The sequence below is a fragment of the Strongyloides ratti genome (assembly GCF_001040885.1).
Source record: "Strongyloides ratti genome assembly S_ratti_ED321, chromosome : X".
NCBI lineage: Eukaryota > Metazoa > Nematoda > Chromadorea > Rhabditida > Strongyloididae > Strongyloides > Strongyloides ratti.
In genome coordinates this window covers 4,102,279-4,118,201 of record NC_037309.1, presented here as the reverse complement: position 1 = coordinate 4,118,201, position 15,923 = coordinate 4,102,279, and the positions used below count along the sequence as shown (strand labels likewise).

Here is a 15,923-nt window from a genome sequence, read left to right as displayed (position 1 = left end):
ATGGCATATTATTTTATCGTAAAAATTTAGTGATTCGGAATACTATTTAGAATTATAATCACTATTTTTAGTATAGTAACAAATATAAGTTATTTTTTATTAACATAAAATATAAGAAAAAAATTACCGTATTATTTCAATAATATTATTATTTATTTATATTTTAAAATCTAATGTATTATAAATTTAATAGTTTTATTTATAAATATGATTTTTAAAACTAACAAAATAAAAATTAATTAACTGTAAAATAATTATTTTTTGTTTTTATTTACTTATCAGTAAATATGCATAAAATGAATAAATTCTTAATTATTCAAAATAATCAAGATAAAACTTATAAGTTAAATTTTCTTTTTTATGTTTCTTGAAATTAGTTATTTTCATTAAATTTATTTGTACAATTTTTAGAAGCATCAAAATTTGTAAAAATATTTAAGAATATAAAGCATAAGGTTGTTTTTTTTTTGTTATTTATAACATAAACGTTTAATCTGTTTCTTTTTGTTACTGTACTAATTTATCAATGAATATATAAATTGTAATTTTTTTAATAATTATTTTTTTCTTTACCTTGAACTATTTTTTAGATATTTTTATCTTCAGATTAAATTAAATTATAACTATTTAATTATAAAATTTAAATAAGTATAATAAATTTTTAATATGTTATTTTTGTTTCAATTATGATTGAAGATATTTATTTAAACTATAATTCTTAACATTTTTATGAGTTTATATATCATAAATGCTTTTTTTATACTTTTTAAAGTTTATATTAAATAAATACATTTTTCTTATTGCTTTATATTAATATTTTTTAAATATAAAAGTATGTTCATGTATAAAATTATAAAAAATATTTTTTAAACATAGTTATTACTTTTATATTTTAATTTCTAAATTTTTAGTTTTCTTTATTACCGTTTCTTTTATAGCCTTTTGAAAAATTGAATGTCAAAAAAAGTAAAAATTATTTTTTACAAAGCTTGTTACTTTTATTAATTATAAAAATGTTAGTTTATTTAAATGAATTAAACTTCTATTAACAATTTAATTTTTAATATATCTTTCATTTTTAAATTTTAATCATATTAATGTTGGAAACGGTTTCTGACATAATATTTATTAAAAAAAATATATTGCTTGATATTCATAATTTTTCTATGTGTTAAAAATTATAAAATTTTAAAGTTTTTACTAAAATTTATAAATGTTGAGTTTAAAAAATAAAAACTTTTATATTTAAAATTTATAACTTTTTTATTATCTTATCAAATATTATAATGTTTAATATTTCAATGATAATAATTACTATATTTTGTTATTCTCTTTAGAAGTATATTACTGAAAAAATATTGTTTTTCTTACTTATGTTAATATTTAAAGTTTATATTATATCTTGTAGAAATGTTTTTGTTTTAATAAACATACTTTCTTGAAAGAAAAAAGATGAACTAGGATTTTAAGTACATTATAATCAACAATCATATTTATTATTTTTTGTTAATAAAATAAAATATTTTATTTTTAATTACTATTTATTTTTCAATATCCTTTTTAAAAAAGTTGTATTTAAAGTTTTTTTAAACTATTGTTAAATGTTTGTTTCTTAAATGATAAAAAAAAAACTTTTTTTTTTCAATTAATATTTTTCAATTACATTATTCTTTAGATATTCTTTTCTACATTATTTTATTTTATTTATAATTTTAAGTACATTAATTATGTTAAAAATAGTTAATTTTTTTTTATTTGTAACAATAAATGATTATTTATAAATTATTTTTATAAAAATAAAAAAAAAAATTAGTCATATTAGAATAATATTATTATTAATAAGTGCATATTAAATTGTTTAATTAGTTTAGTGATATCATAAATTTTTTTCCATCATATTTCAATCAAATATAAGCATATGATGTGCTTTGTTTATATATTACTAACATTTTTATTTTATACATTAACTTCAAAAAAATTTTATTTAAAAACAAGTTTATAAATAGAATGAAAAATAAACAATTCTTTGAGGATGAATAATTTTAAATAAATAAGTTTTATGATATTATAAATGTAAATGAAATATTTGAATTTATTGTTATAATTGACGATATTAAAGATTTAGTAAAAAAAAATATATTTTTTTATACAATAAAAAAAACACAAAGAGGTTTTTTAATAAAAAAACATATTTTTTATAATACAATAATAAAATTTTACTACAAAAAAATAAAATATTATAAAATTAAAACTACTTTTTTTATTTCATATTTTTTATTTTTAAAATAATTATTAAAAATAAATAATTAAAAAAGTGATAAGAAAACAATTAAACTACTTAATTACTGGCACTTTCTTTATAAAGCTTTGCTAATTATAGTAAATGATATTTTAAAAAGGGGAAACAATAATAGATTTTGATATTTATCACCATACAAATTAGTTGCTATTGATAAAAGATAAAATTCTTTTTTATCTAAACAAATTCTTTTTATCATCATGATTATTCTAATTGAAAATAAGACAATACGTACATAAGAAATTAAAATATAGTTACCAAAATATTTTTCTTATGATTTTATCTAAAAATTTATTTTATATAATTCGTTAATTTTTGGTGACTAAAAATATTTATGGAAAAAAAATTTTAAAAATTACAATTAGATATATATTTTTTTAATACAAGTGATACTTTTAATAAACTATAAAAATCGTAATTTGTCAAAATAATTAAATTATTCCCAATAGAAATTGTAACATATTTATAATAACATTTTCTCAATACCATTTTCCAATTTATCTTTTTTAAAATAAATAGACATATCTTATCTTTTTCTTTTCATTTTTATATTTAGAACCTTTATATATATTTATTATTGTGTTTTCATGAAAACATATCTAATATCATCGTTTATTATCAATAATATATCTTTTTAAATAACGATCTAGACTAAATTTTAATGTTATTATATTATTATATTTAGAAAAAAAAAGTCAAAATAATATAATTGTCAAATAAATATATACATTAACATTTAAATTATTATTATTACTCTTTTAATGTTCATTTCAATTATACATTTTAAAATAATTTTTACTACTAAAATCTTAATATTTTTTTATTAATGATTAGCGAATTTCTTTTCACATTCTTAGTGATTTTTAAAATAAAAATTTTAATAATAATCTTTTCAAATGACAAACATTTCACATTATAAACATAGGTTCTTATTGTTAATAAGTAGCTTTGTTTAACTTTTTTTTTTTTTTGTTAAGTTTCAAAAAATGAAAGACGATATTTAATATATTAAGTTGTATTTTGTTTCTTTAAAATTTCCTTCAACTTTAAAATAGTTTAAAATTCTTTTTTAAATAATCTTTAAAATACGTATCTTCTAAATTTTTTAATATCTTTATATTTATTTTATTAAAATAATAAAATAATATGTTAGAATTTACTATAGATTTGTTAACTATAATTTGTAATAAATGACATTGAAATTAATATAAAACGACATTGGACTGAAAATAGGATACCTAATGAAGAATTATTTTATTAGTATAAAAACTGAGAAAAAAAAAAGACAAATTTTAAAAACATTTTAAATAACAAATTATAGTATTTAATGAATATCTCTTAGTTTTTTTATACTAATAACTATTCAATAAAAGTTGTTTATAATTTTTAAGAAAGTTTAATTAATAGTACTTTTAAGCTTTTCATATATTTATGATAAAAATTTCATCATCATCTTTAAACAGACATATATATTTTACATTGATCGATTTTGGTAAATATACTTTTTTTCTTTACATATCATTACTCATTTAATAAAACTATTTTTTTTTATTTGATTAATAAATAAAACCTTTATACTTGTTACACTTAGTAAAAATCTTTGTAATATATATCATAGCATTAAAGTATTTTAAAAAATTTTGGTTTCACTTTTAGTAAATCGTTACAAAATTATAATACTTATTTTTTTTTTAAAATACATGTAAACCAAATTATTTTATAATTTGTTACTTATATTTTCTTATGTTTCTGTTTCATCAATAAAAATAAATAAAAAAAAACAATTGATGAGTCACATTATATTATTCATTTTTTTTTGTCGCTTCTATCAAAAAAACTTTTATGATTTAGCGATTCTAAAAATAAGATGACATTATTTCTGGGTAAGTGGGATAATCCATGATTATCATAATTATTTTTTGTTAATAATTATATTAATGACGGCAAATATAATAAGTTAAAAAGAGAATATAAAAAATACTTATGACTCTTTAATATTAATATGATACATATATAATAATAAAAAGGAAAAATGACAAGTAAAAAAATTTTTTTTTATCATTATGTTGATGATTTATTTAAAACTATAAAAGTAATGTGATTTAAATTATTTATTAATTTTATTATTATTTTTATTTTATTTAAATTTTAAAGACTAGTATATTTATATTTGAGGTATTACGAATAATATCATTTCAACTGTATTATTTTCTTAAACAACTTATTTTGTTTGATTTTAACTTCTACTATTTATATACATTTATTTGAAATTGAAAATAGTGTTAAATATACGTTGAAAAAAATTTATTTTCTCATGATTTAACTGTTTTTACATATTATGTAAAATGTAGACTAATATTTTTTTTATCCTGTTCCATCAATCAGAAATGACATTAATTAAGATAAATGTCTATTAAATAATTAAATAACTTCTCTATAGACTGTTAAATAATGTTTAACCAATCAAATTATTTCTTTAATTTATGTCACTTAAATATGGCTTTTTTTTTAGATTCTTTTAAAAATTATCTAACATAATTATTTTAAAAGTACAAAATTTAGGAAAAAAGTTTTATTCATAAATATTTTATGTAATAAAGAATGTTTGTATTCCACTTGATATTGATAAATTTATTTGAATATGTACTTTTTAATCAATCTTACTCATGATAATATAAAACTAAGATGAAAATTTATTTCTTAAATTTTAAAATAAAAGAATAAGTTAAATTTTATTTTAAGAATTATCATATTTATTTATATTTGTATATATTATAATATAAAAATTTCCTTAAAATATTTATATAAAAATACTATTAAAAATTCGTAGGTGGATGGAGCCTTTTATTCTTTGTATAAATATATAAAACTTAAATTCTTCCTGTTCTAGATAGTAAAATTTTTTTATCACTTCACATTTTAAAAATTTGATTGGTTCTTTAAAAAGGAACAATAATAAAAAAAATTTACTACGCATATTTTATTCCCTCAACATAATTAATTTTACATATCATTTTCAAATGATATTACTCATTACTGTTAACGTGTTTTATTTATTTTAAATTAACAAAAATTTCTTTTTTTTTCCTATCTAAATGTTTTATATTTTAAATTTTTAAAATTTTTCTTATTGTCATTATTTGATAAAGTATTCCTTTATCACATATAAAATTTAATCTTTAAAATTATGTAATACTCTTTATATATACCTAAATAAAGATAAAAAAATACTTCTTTTTTTTTGTTTCATATAAATATAAATTCTATTATCATGATCAATCAAAAAATCAGTATATTATATTTTTATAAATTTTTCTTTTCTTTTAAATAACATTTTTACTATAAAAAAAAGAAGTAGATTGTTATTTATTTTATTTTTTAAAAATAACTATTAAAAGGTTTTTAATTTTTTCTTTTTAAAATAAAAATACTGAAACTAATTATTATTTACTAATCATGCTTTTAAAAAATTTTAAAATAAAAACAGCAATAATATAAATTTTATTGAACTAGAATATATTTATTTAAATCTTTTTAAATATTAAAATCATTTATTTTTATAAATAAATGTCATAAAAAAATTATTTTTACTGTCCATTATATATTTTCTTTTAAATATATTTTTAAAAATTAACCTTTTTATTTTCTTGTTTAAATTATATTTTATTTTAAAAAATATTTTATTTTTAAAATATTAATAATAAATTTATGTCTTTTGATAAAAGTAAGGTTATAATAAAGGTAATGGCAATTGAAATTTATTTTTACTTTAACTTTTGAAGTAAATGCACTTATTAAAAGGTTCTAAAACTTTTCAACCATAGTTAATAAAATATGTTTAAGTTTTTAAAATTTTATCAGTTTAGTACATATCATTAACCTACTAAACTTCCTACACACTTTTTGATTTATGCGGTTTGAATATTATAAAATTTATGAACAATCATTTAAAATGCTTTTTAAGAAGATTTTTCATTTGTTTTTATATTATATATTTACCATTTTATAGTATTATTCCATTAAACTAAAGACAATATAAATTTCAATAATGTATATTCTATTAAAAAGTTGTTAATATTTTTTTTTTTATAATGCCAAACCATTATTTTATTTGTAATGTTTTATAAATCTTGAAATTATATGTATGACAAATTGTATCTTTTAAATATTATATTCAAATAATCTTTTTTAATTATCGTTTATTATCATAGTTGATTTCTTATATTTTTTACAACATAACCTCTAAATATAATATATCAATTCATCTATATGATGTAGTTTTATAAAACAAACAAAAAAAAAATTGTATATGTATGTTTTATCATGACAAGTCATAAGAATAATATTATATTAATTTTAAAGGTACCATAAAATTTAAGGATATCATATTTTTTTAACATTCTTATTTTATTTTTAATACTTTTATTTTATTGATAAAAATTATTTGTTGACTATATATATATAAAAGTTTTCAAAATACATGTTTTATACATATATTACAACTTTAATTTATAAAAAATATTTTTTTTTTACTTAAATATTCAAAATAATATTTTAAGCTGATTATTTCAAAGTATAATAGATTTTATTATTTGGAACTAAAATATAAAATTATTTTAAATATTTGTTAGTGTCAATGTGGTTAAAATTATTAAAACATTTTGTAATACATCATTTAATTATAAAAGTGTATCAAAGAAATATATAAATATATTACAATCATTATTAATAGTCATATAGCTAAAAATTTTAAGATCAGGTACATATATACTTTTATAAAATTCTATTTTATTTATTACCTCTATACATTTTTATTTATCACTTTTATTAAACTTTTATAAATATGAATTATATTAATATATAATATTGTATCAAATCATTTTAAATATTATACTTTTATAACTATTAACCCTCATTTTTAGTCAACATTTTATCTTATTAATAAAAAAAAATTTACAAATAATAAAGAATATATAATTCTTTTTTGTTTGTAGAGCAAAATTAATTTTGATTTATAAAATATTAACAACTTTTAAGAAGTTGTTAATCTTTTAACATTATATTAATTGTTCGACACTCATTATTTCTTTATCTAAATGCTCAACAATTTTCACTTCAATATCTATTTTTAAATTTTTCTTTTAACTTTTTAAATAGTTGGTTTAAAAAAAATTTTTTTTTTATCTTATTAATTAGTAAAAAAATGTAAGTAATTATTTTATATATAAATTAATTCATAATATATAACTATTACATTTACAATTTATCATTCATTTTTTTTTATTATTACTATTTAATATATTTATTTAATACTATTTAAATTATTTTTTATTTCTTTAATGTAATTATTTTCTTTTTTAAACAAATTGATTAATTTTATAAATGCATAATTTTAATATTAAACAATTTTTTATATTTATTCATATATTTATTAATTATATTTTAATTTATAATTATAGATATATTATTGTACAATTTATCTATTAATATATTCAAAAAAAAAATAAACAAAAATTAACAATTTAACAATATTTTTATTAAAAGTTCTTTATAAATATATATATAAAATAATTATTTGTTTAAACATTTAATGTTGGTAGGAAATTCAAATATGTCCGTACAACCTACGGACTTGTTGTTTAGCAATTTTAATCAACTTAGAAAAGTTCCAGAAATTGATACTAATGGTGGAACAATTTTAAGTATTGAAGAGGTATGTTTAATATAAAATTTAATTAATTATTAATATATATAAATATATATACTTTTTTTTTTATTTAGAGAGAAGAAATTGATCCAACAGATAATTGTAAAGTTCAAGTTATTGTTTATCATATATTATCTGCTGATGGAACTGAAGAAAGTACTACAACAACTAGAAGAAAGCTTAAAGTAATTTATTTTTATTTTTTTACATTATATATAAATTTATTTTAAGGTTAATTGTACACAAAGTTTACGAAGATTAGAATTTACTGATGGTAAAGAAGCTAAAGTTGAAGAAAAAACTGAATTAATTACTGGTGATTTATATGGTTTTCATGAACCTGTAATAAAAGATAACTCACAACATGTTAAATTTGAAGTTAATGATCCTAATTCACAATTTATTTTAAATGATATGTATCGTCAATCTGAAACAGGATTCATGAATTTATTAAATCAAGAAAAAAATACATTTTTGGAATTGTTTCCAGATCTTTTCAGTGAAATGAGAACAAAACCAAAATTTTTTGAAATGCCATCTACAAAAGCTGAAACTATTGTTAATCCTGATGGTAGTACTACAACTAAATATCATTCATCAAAAAGTTATAGTTCACATTTTTCTAAACAAGAAACATTTATTAATGGTATTAAAAAAGAATCAAAAAGTAAATTTAGAGCTTTCCTAGAATATAAAGGACCTCAAGGAGGTTTTCAATTAAAAATGAATGATAATGCTGATGGTGATATAAGTGAGGATGATGAAACAGAAAATGATGATAGAACATCACGTCTTGCTTTAAGTGAAATTGCTGATAATCATTCTGAATTTGCTATTGAAGGTTCTAGATCTGTACCATCAATATCTGCTACATCAACTAAAAGATATGATAAAGCATGGCATGCTGTAAAGGAACTTGTTGATTCTGAACAACGTTATGTTGATAAATTACGTCTTCTTGAAGATATCTTCCGTAAACAAGTTGTTGAAGAGAAAGCACTCGATAAATCAACAATTTCTTATATATTTGCAAATATTTCATCACTTTATCAATTTCATAATTCGCATTTACTTCCTCAATTGATGGATCGTTTAAGAGAGTGGTCTTCATGTAGAAAAATTTGCGATGTTGTTAAAAAACAAGCACCATTTTTAAAAATGTATTCAGAATATACACATAATTATAAAAAAGCAACATCAATATTTGAGGAATCTCTTAAAAAGAAAAAACATTTTGCCCAAATTGTTAAAAAAATTGAAAAAATGAATGAATGTGAAAATCTTCCACTTGTATCACATCTTATATGTCCTGTTCAAAGAGTTATGCGTTATCAATTATTATTACAAGAATACAAAAAACATCTTGTTGAATCTGATCCAGATTATAAAGATTGTGAAATTGCTTTAAGTTTAGTTTTAGAAGCTGCATCACATGCTAATGAAATGATGAGAAAATTAGATAGATATAAAAATGTCTTAGAGGTACAAGAACAATTAGGAAATACTATAACATTAGTATCACCATCAAGAGAATTATTAAAAAAAGTTAAACTTTTAAAAATAAGTTCAAGTACCAATAAAGCTGAAGAACGTATACTTTTTGTATTTAATGATTTATTTTTATTAGCATCTGAAAGAAATATGTTTGGTGTTATTAAATTTAAAATGAGAGCTATTTTTGATGCATATTATTCACAGATATATGAAGGTGACAACCTAGAAAGAGAACATAGTTTTTATTTAAGGGGAACTGATGGTATAATTGAAAATCAACCTCAAAGACCAAGTAGGAGAATTGAGTTGTCATGTGAGAGTGCCAAAGAAAAAAATGACCTTATGCAATTGTTATGGAATGTTATAAATGATGCCAATGACCGTAAAAATTCATTTCCCAAAAGTATTTCGTGTAGTAGTAGTTTTTCATCAGGAAAATATGAAACAAAATGGTGTGTTAAATGTGAAAATGATATTCGTTGGCCATCAAAATCATATAAATGTTCTGGTTGTAAATTAAAATATTGCAAAAGATGTTTTGGTAATCTTAGAAATGAAGATAAAAAAAATAGAATATGTAATATTTGTAATGTAAATATGGATGAGAATGGACAATTAGCATTATCAAAATTATTAACACGTCTTGATATGCTTGCTATACCAGCAACTGAAGGTGAAATTTTACATTCAAGTTCTGTTATTCTTAAATTTAATGGACGTCTAGTTCATAGATATTTTGTTCTTCGCAAAGATTTTTGTCTATATTCATATGCCACAGATGAAGATAATGTTGCTTTAGCAATGTGCCCTGTATCAGGATGTGAAGTTTCTCATAGTAATGAAAAACATGGTTTTCAATTAAAACACATCAATAGAACTTATGATATTTTAGCCCATGATGCTGCTTCTCAAGCTAAATGGATGGCTGTTCTTGACTTAGCCGCAAACGCACGACATCCTAGTCATACAATTGATGATGAAAATAGCAGTGGCGAAGAATCAAATAATAATAAAAAAAAAAGAGTTTCTAATCTTTTTTAAACATTTTTTTTCTTCAAATATTTAATACTATTAAAGTATGAATGGAAATAAAATTAAATATATATTTTTGGTAGATTAAAATTAATATATAAATAATATATATTTTCAAAATTTAAATAATTTAAGATAAAATTAACGAATATAAGAAAATTACAATGTTATAAATATGTATTTTCAATTGTAACGATGGCAAACACTTTTATTTATACATTTTCTCTCATTTTTTTTCGTATCTATTTTTAAAATTTTTTTTTTCTTTCTAAATAATTTAAAGATAAAGTATATAATTTTTTTAAATATCATATTTATTTGTAAAATATAGATAATATTTTTTTATCTTTATTTCGTTTATTAATAAATAACTAAATTTTTTAAAATTTATTTTTAAATTTATCGATAAAATAGAATAAATTTAATATTTAATATTAAAATTTTTAAAAATAAATTAACTAAATTAATAATTAAAAGGAATAATCAAAGATTTCTTTACGTAATTTATATTTTTTTAAATATTACAATACATTTTATTTATAAAACTATATACAAAAATTAAATATAAATTGAAAAAAAATTAATAAATATAATGAAAAAAAATTTGATTAGTTATAGAAAAGAAATTCTAAAAGTATATTATACACTTTCTTAAAATTGACTCGATAAGAATAGATATAAACATTGTGTAGAATGTTACGTAATAAAGTATGTTATAAAAGTAAATGTTGATTTTTTTAATAAAGTTATATTATATTACTTTTTATTCTTTCCAAGCAATTTTTAGTATTTTTTTTTTATTAATAATTATAATATTATTATATATGTATGTATGATAATATGCATATTTTTTTAATTAACCTTAAAAAATGTACCACGTTTTTTTTATTTAAAATATATATGGCATAAAAAAATAATAATTAAATTTATTTTAATACCAAATGATAAAAAATTCTTTTATTCTTTTATTCAGGTCAATATGTAAAGGTTAATATTATTATTAATATAATTCTTTTTAATATTCACATTTATTATCAATTTGCATATAAGTTTTTTATAGTATATTATTTTATTATAATATTATTATAGAAAAATATAAATTTTTTTTTTTTTAACATCTATTAATAATTAAATTTTTTTGTCTATTTATATAACAATGAATATCAAAAAAAAATTTTATTACTTTATATATTTAAAAAGAATATTTATTTTATAATTATCATCTACCTAATGAAAGAGATATTATTATTATTATTACTAATGTCATTTTACTTTTGTATGTCATGTCTCTTTCTTTATCTTTAGAATAGAACTGTCAAATTTATAAGATATTTTCCTCGCTAGTCCTTTACCCTCATTTATATGTCTATTTTATTACAATATATTTATATATAGTCAAACTAAACTTTCAACTTTCTCTTTCATGTTTTCTATATCTAGTTCAATAAAAATGTCAAAATTTAAAATACAACCTACCAAATATAAATTTACTTTTATTTTGATCTTTTTAATTAATTATAAATAAAAATATATTTCTAATTCTTATATATTTTAATATTTTAACAAAGTAAAAACAAGTATTTTTAACTATTCAAGTTAATTTTTATTTTCTAGATATTTATATCATTAACTAAAATTCTTTACAAAAAGTCCATTTATTTTTATCTTTTTTAATGATCATTAAAATTATGGGAGCCCGTTGTGGCGTACCCCGTCAATTAATTTATTCTATAATAACTATTTTTTTACTATATTTTATTATTAAAATAACTAAAAATGATAAGAAACAAATTATTATATCTGAAGATTCTTTTGGTGATAGGTATTTTAAACCGGTAAGATTATAATTATTAAAACCAGGTTAATTTTTACAAACTATTTTTTATTTTCTAGATTAATTTAGATGAAGTTGATACACTTTATGATAATTCTATTATATCTGGTAGCAAAGTATTAATTTCTATTTATATGGAAGCTCAATGCCCTGATACAACGCATTTTATTCATAAACATCTTCTTACAACATGGGAACATCTTGGTAAAACAGGAATGGTTGATCTACAAATTGTTCCATTTGGTAAAGCTCGTTGTGAAGGTATTGGTAATGATTTTAAATGTGAATGCCAACATGGTGAAGTTGAATGTGAACTAAATTCACTTATGAATTGTGCAATACATTATTTAAAAGATCCAAATCGATATGTTCCAGTGATTGGATGTGTACAAGGTAAAGAGGATTTAGAGAGTGCATTAACATTATGTGTTGAAAGTAAAGAACCATCTCTATTACAAAGGTATGCTTATAAATATATAATAATAATATTATTATTATTTTTAGTATTTCTACTTGTACAAATGGAAAAGAAGGTCGTTTATTATTAGCTATAGCTGGTCGAAAAACTTCATTACTTAATCCGGGTATTTCATTTGTTCCTTGGGTAATGATAAATCATAAACGTGAAGTAGATGCTTTTTATGCTTTAGAAGAAAATGTTTGTATGAGATTAAATCCCAAACCACAACAATGTATGAATTAAAAAATATAAATATATAAAATAATAGTATTATTTAGAAAATTTATATTATAGATATTAGAAAATAAAAATTTATTTGTTTTTATTACAAATTATATTGACAATTTCTTTTTTTTTTTTGTATTATTTATTTAATTATTTTTCATAACAACTGATTTATTTGTCATACATATATATGAAAGAATAATTTTCAATATTGTTTACAATATTGTTTACAATATATTCGTGTTGAGACTATTTTTTGCATATATATAATAAATAGTTTTTAAAAGGATGTTACAACAACAATGATAAAAAATTAATGGAAGATAAAATGAATACTGGATGGATTGTTAAAATAAAAAAAATTTTTTTTTAAAATATTAAAATTTTAAAAAAAAAATTAATTTTAACTAAATTATGAGAATACTGTTTTTCCAAGTATATAGTGAGTTAAGATATACCAAAAAAAAAAGTTCGATTATCAGTAAAATATTTTTTTAAATGTGTAATTATATTATAAATCCCATATGTTAAATGGAATGTAATTATGTTGCATCAACATATTTCTTATATCCAATTGACTATTATTTGAAAAAAGATTATTTTGATAGTTAATTAAATTAAAATTAGATTGAAGATTTTGATCGTGAATATTACCCGGTTGTGGAAATATTTGTACCATATTACCAAACATTGGATACATTATTTGTTGCGGAAATTTATTTAATAATGGTAAAAAATTTATTGTATTTGGAGGTATTTGAGTTGATGAAATATTATTTGTAATACTATTTCTTATTCCATTTTTTATATTATCCATTAAAGTTAATGATTGTAATGAGTTTTGTTGAAAAGTATGTAATGAATTATTTATAGTTGAATTAGTTGATTTCAATTGTATTTGAAGAGCTTTTTCTAAATCTTTTATAGTAGTATTTGAAAGTGAAATAGCATTTGAAGATGTTAAAGAAGGGTTACTTGAATTAATTAAATTATCATCCATTAATTTATCAGATATTATATTGGTATTTAAATTTATTTCATTATTTGAAAATGATGGAGTAATTTTTTGTGCATGTATAAAATTATTTTCCATATTTTTATTATCTATATTTTTTATATCATTTTTTTCTGATTGTTCTTTTAAATTACTTTGATATTCAACATATTTTGGTAGAGTTGCAAAAGAAAAATCTTTTTTTTTCAATGAATCATCTTTAAGTTCATTTAAAGATAATAATTTTCTCATTTCTTTTTCAAATTTTTTAGGATTTGATTGTAATCTTCTAAGTTTTATTTGTTTAGCCATTAGATCTCTTCTATTAACAATTATTATACATAATTCACATCTACATCCATAATAAGGACAATCAATCTTTCTATGTCCACGTAATAATATTTTACATCCATGGACAGCACAAAGTGCACATGTTGGGACTCTTTCTTTGGGTAAATTTTTTTTAGTTGGTTCATTTGTTAATAGATGTTTATCAATTAATTTTCGATGTAACTTACTATTAAGATAACGTCTTTTTGAAACCATTGAACATTTGGGACATTCACAATCAGCATAACTAGAAATTAAAAATTTTTATTATAATTTTTGCTTACAAAAAATACCTGCAAAAATTTTTATGACCTTTTCTGAGTACTCTTTGATTGTGATTAATACAACGTTGACAGTAATATAAACGTTTTATATTACAATTTGTAACCTGTTTCTTTTTTTGATTTTTAATTACTTTTACCATATTTTGATTATCAGAAAATGAAGTGTTGAGACTATCCGAAGAGTCCGTTAACATTGTTAAACTGGGTTCATTAGATGCTTAAAAAAAGTGTAAATAAATATATTATATACAATAATTTAAATTTACTTACAATTATCATTATTTAACTGATTCATAGTTAACGTTTTGAAAGATATACTATTTGTTATAAAAAATTTAAGTTTATATATATTTTAATAAGTAATTAAGCCTACAAATATATACATTTGAAAGAATTAAAATATAAATAGGTATAATAATAATAAATAATTATAATATACAATTTTTAGATATATTTTTAAAAGATTATAGTCATTAAGAAAAATTAATAGAAAATATACAAATTTTTAATTTTCTATTTATAATATCACGAAATAATTAAAAATTGTATTTTTAATAATGAACAGAAATAAATTAATTAATATTTAAATAAATTTGGATTTTTTTTAATAAATATATTATATAGTTAATTTTAATTTTTATAATAATAATTATTTAAAACTTTTTAAAGTATTAATATAGAAGAAATCATTATATTTTAATACATTTTTTTTTCATTGTAATGATCATGTTTAACAAAATATATAGTCGAACGTTCAAATATAGATGATTCAACATTTCATCTTAGAAATAACAACTTAATAAGTTAAAAGCATTACTTTTATAATAAAATAAAACCCTTTTCATGATAAGTAGTAAGTAATAAACTATCAATCATTTAATGTAGCAGACAAAAAGAATTATTAGAATAAATGTTAAATGTCTATAAAAGATAATAAAATAACTAAACTACGGTGTAACATTTGATAAAAATTAACAATATTTAGATAATTTTTTATCCAATTTTAAAAAAATTATCAAAAAAATGATTATTATTTCTATCGTATACTAAAATTAATAAATAATTATTTATAATATATAATTATAAAATATTATATAAGACATAATTCAAATATTGTAACATTTTTTATTTTGTCAAATTGATATTCTTATATAATATTTTAAAATTTTTTTAATTTAAACTTTTATATTGATAAAAAATAAATTTTTTAATTATTATTTAGTGTGATTATATAATAAAAAAGTTTTCTTATTTATATAAATGT

The 15,923-nt window shown here is 17.9% G+C and overlaps 3 protein-coding genes across 3 annotated transcripts; 2 read left to right on the top strand and 1 right to left on the bottom strand.

Moving 5' to 3' along the window:
• Nucleotides 1–7,889: 7,889 nt before the first annotated feature.
• SRAE_X000088500 (Dbl homology (DH) domain and Pleckstrin homology domain and Zinc finger, FYVE/PHD-type domain and Pleckstrin homology-like domain and Zinc finger, RING/FYVE/PHD-type domain and Zinc finger, FYVE-related domain-containing protein) lies at nucleotides 7,890–10,541 on the top strand (the record flags this gene model as incomplete). Its single annotated transcript, XM_024645283.1, has 3 exons — nucleotides 7,890–8,012; nucleotides 8,081–8,191; nucleotides 8,238–10,541. The coding sequence occupies 3 exons, from the start codon at nucleotides 7,890–7,892 to the stop codon at nucleotides 10,539–10,541; spliced, it is 2,538 nt and encodes an 845-aa protein (XP_024510757.1).
• A 1,679-nt stretch (nucleotides 10,542–12,220) lies between these two features.
• SRAE_X000088400 (Gamma interferon inducible lysosomal thiol reductase GILT family-containing protein) lies at nucleotides 12,221–13,069 on the top strand (the record flags this gene model as incomplete). Its single annotated transcript, XM_024645282.1, has 3 exons — nucleotides 12,221–12,367; nucleotides 12,426–12,826; nucleotides 12,871–13,069. 3 exons carry the CDS (start codon nucleotides 12,221–12,223, stop codon nucleotides 13,067–13,069), a joined length of 747 nt encoding a protein of 248 aa, XP_024510756.1.
• Nucleotides 13,070–13,562: 493 nt separating this feature from the next.
• On the bottom strand, nucleotides 13,563–14,954 carry SRAE_X000088300 (Doublesex-and mab-3-related transcription factor 3; the record flags this gene model as incomplete). The annotated part of the gene is made up of 3 exons (XM_024645281.1): nucleotides 13,563–14,622; nucleotides 14,669–14,876; nucleotides 14,930–14,954. 3 exons carry the CDS (start codon nucleotides 14,952–14,954, stop codon nucleotides 13,563–13,565), a joined length of 1,293 nt encoding a protein of 430 aa, XP_024510755.1.
• Nucleotides 14,955–15,923: the final 969 nt, after the last annotated feature.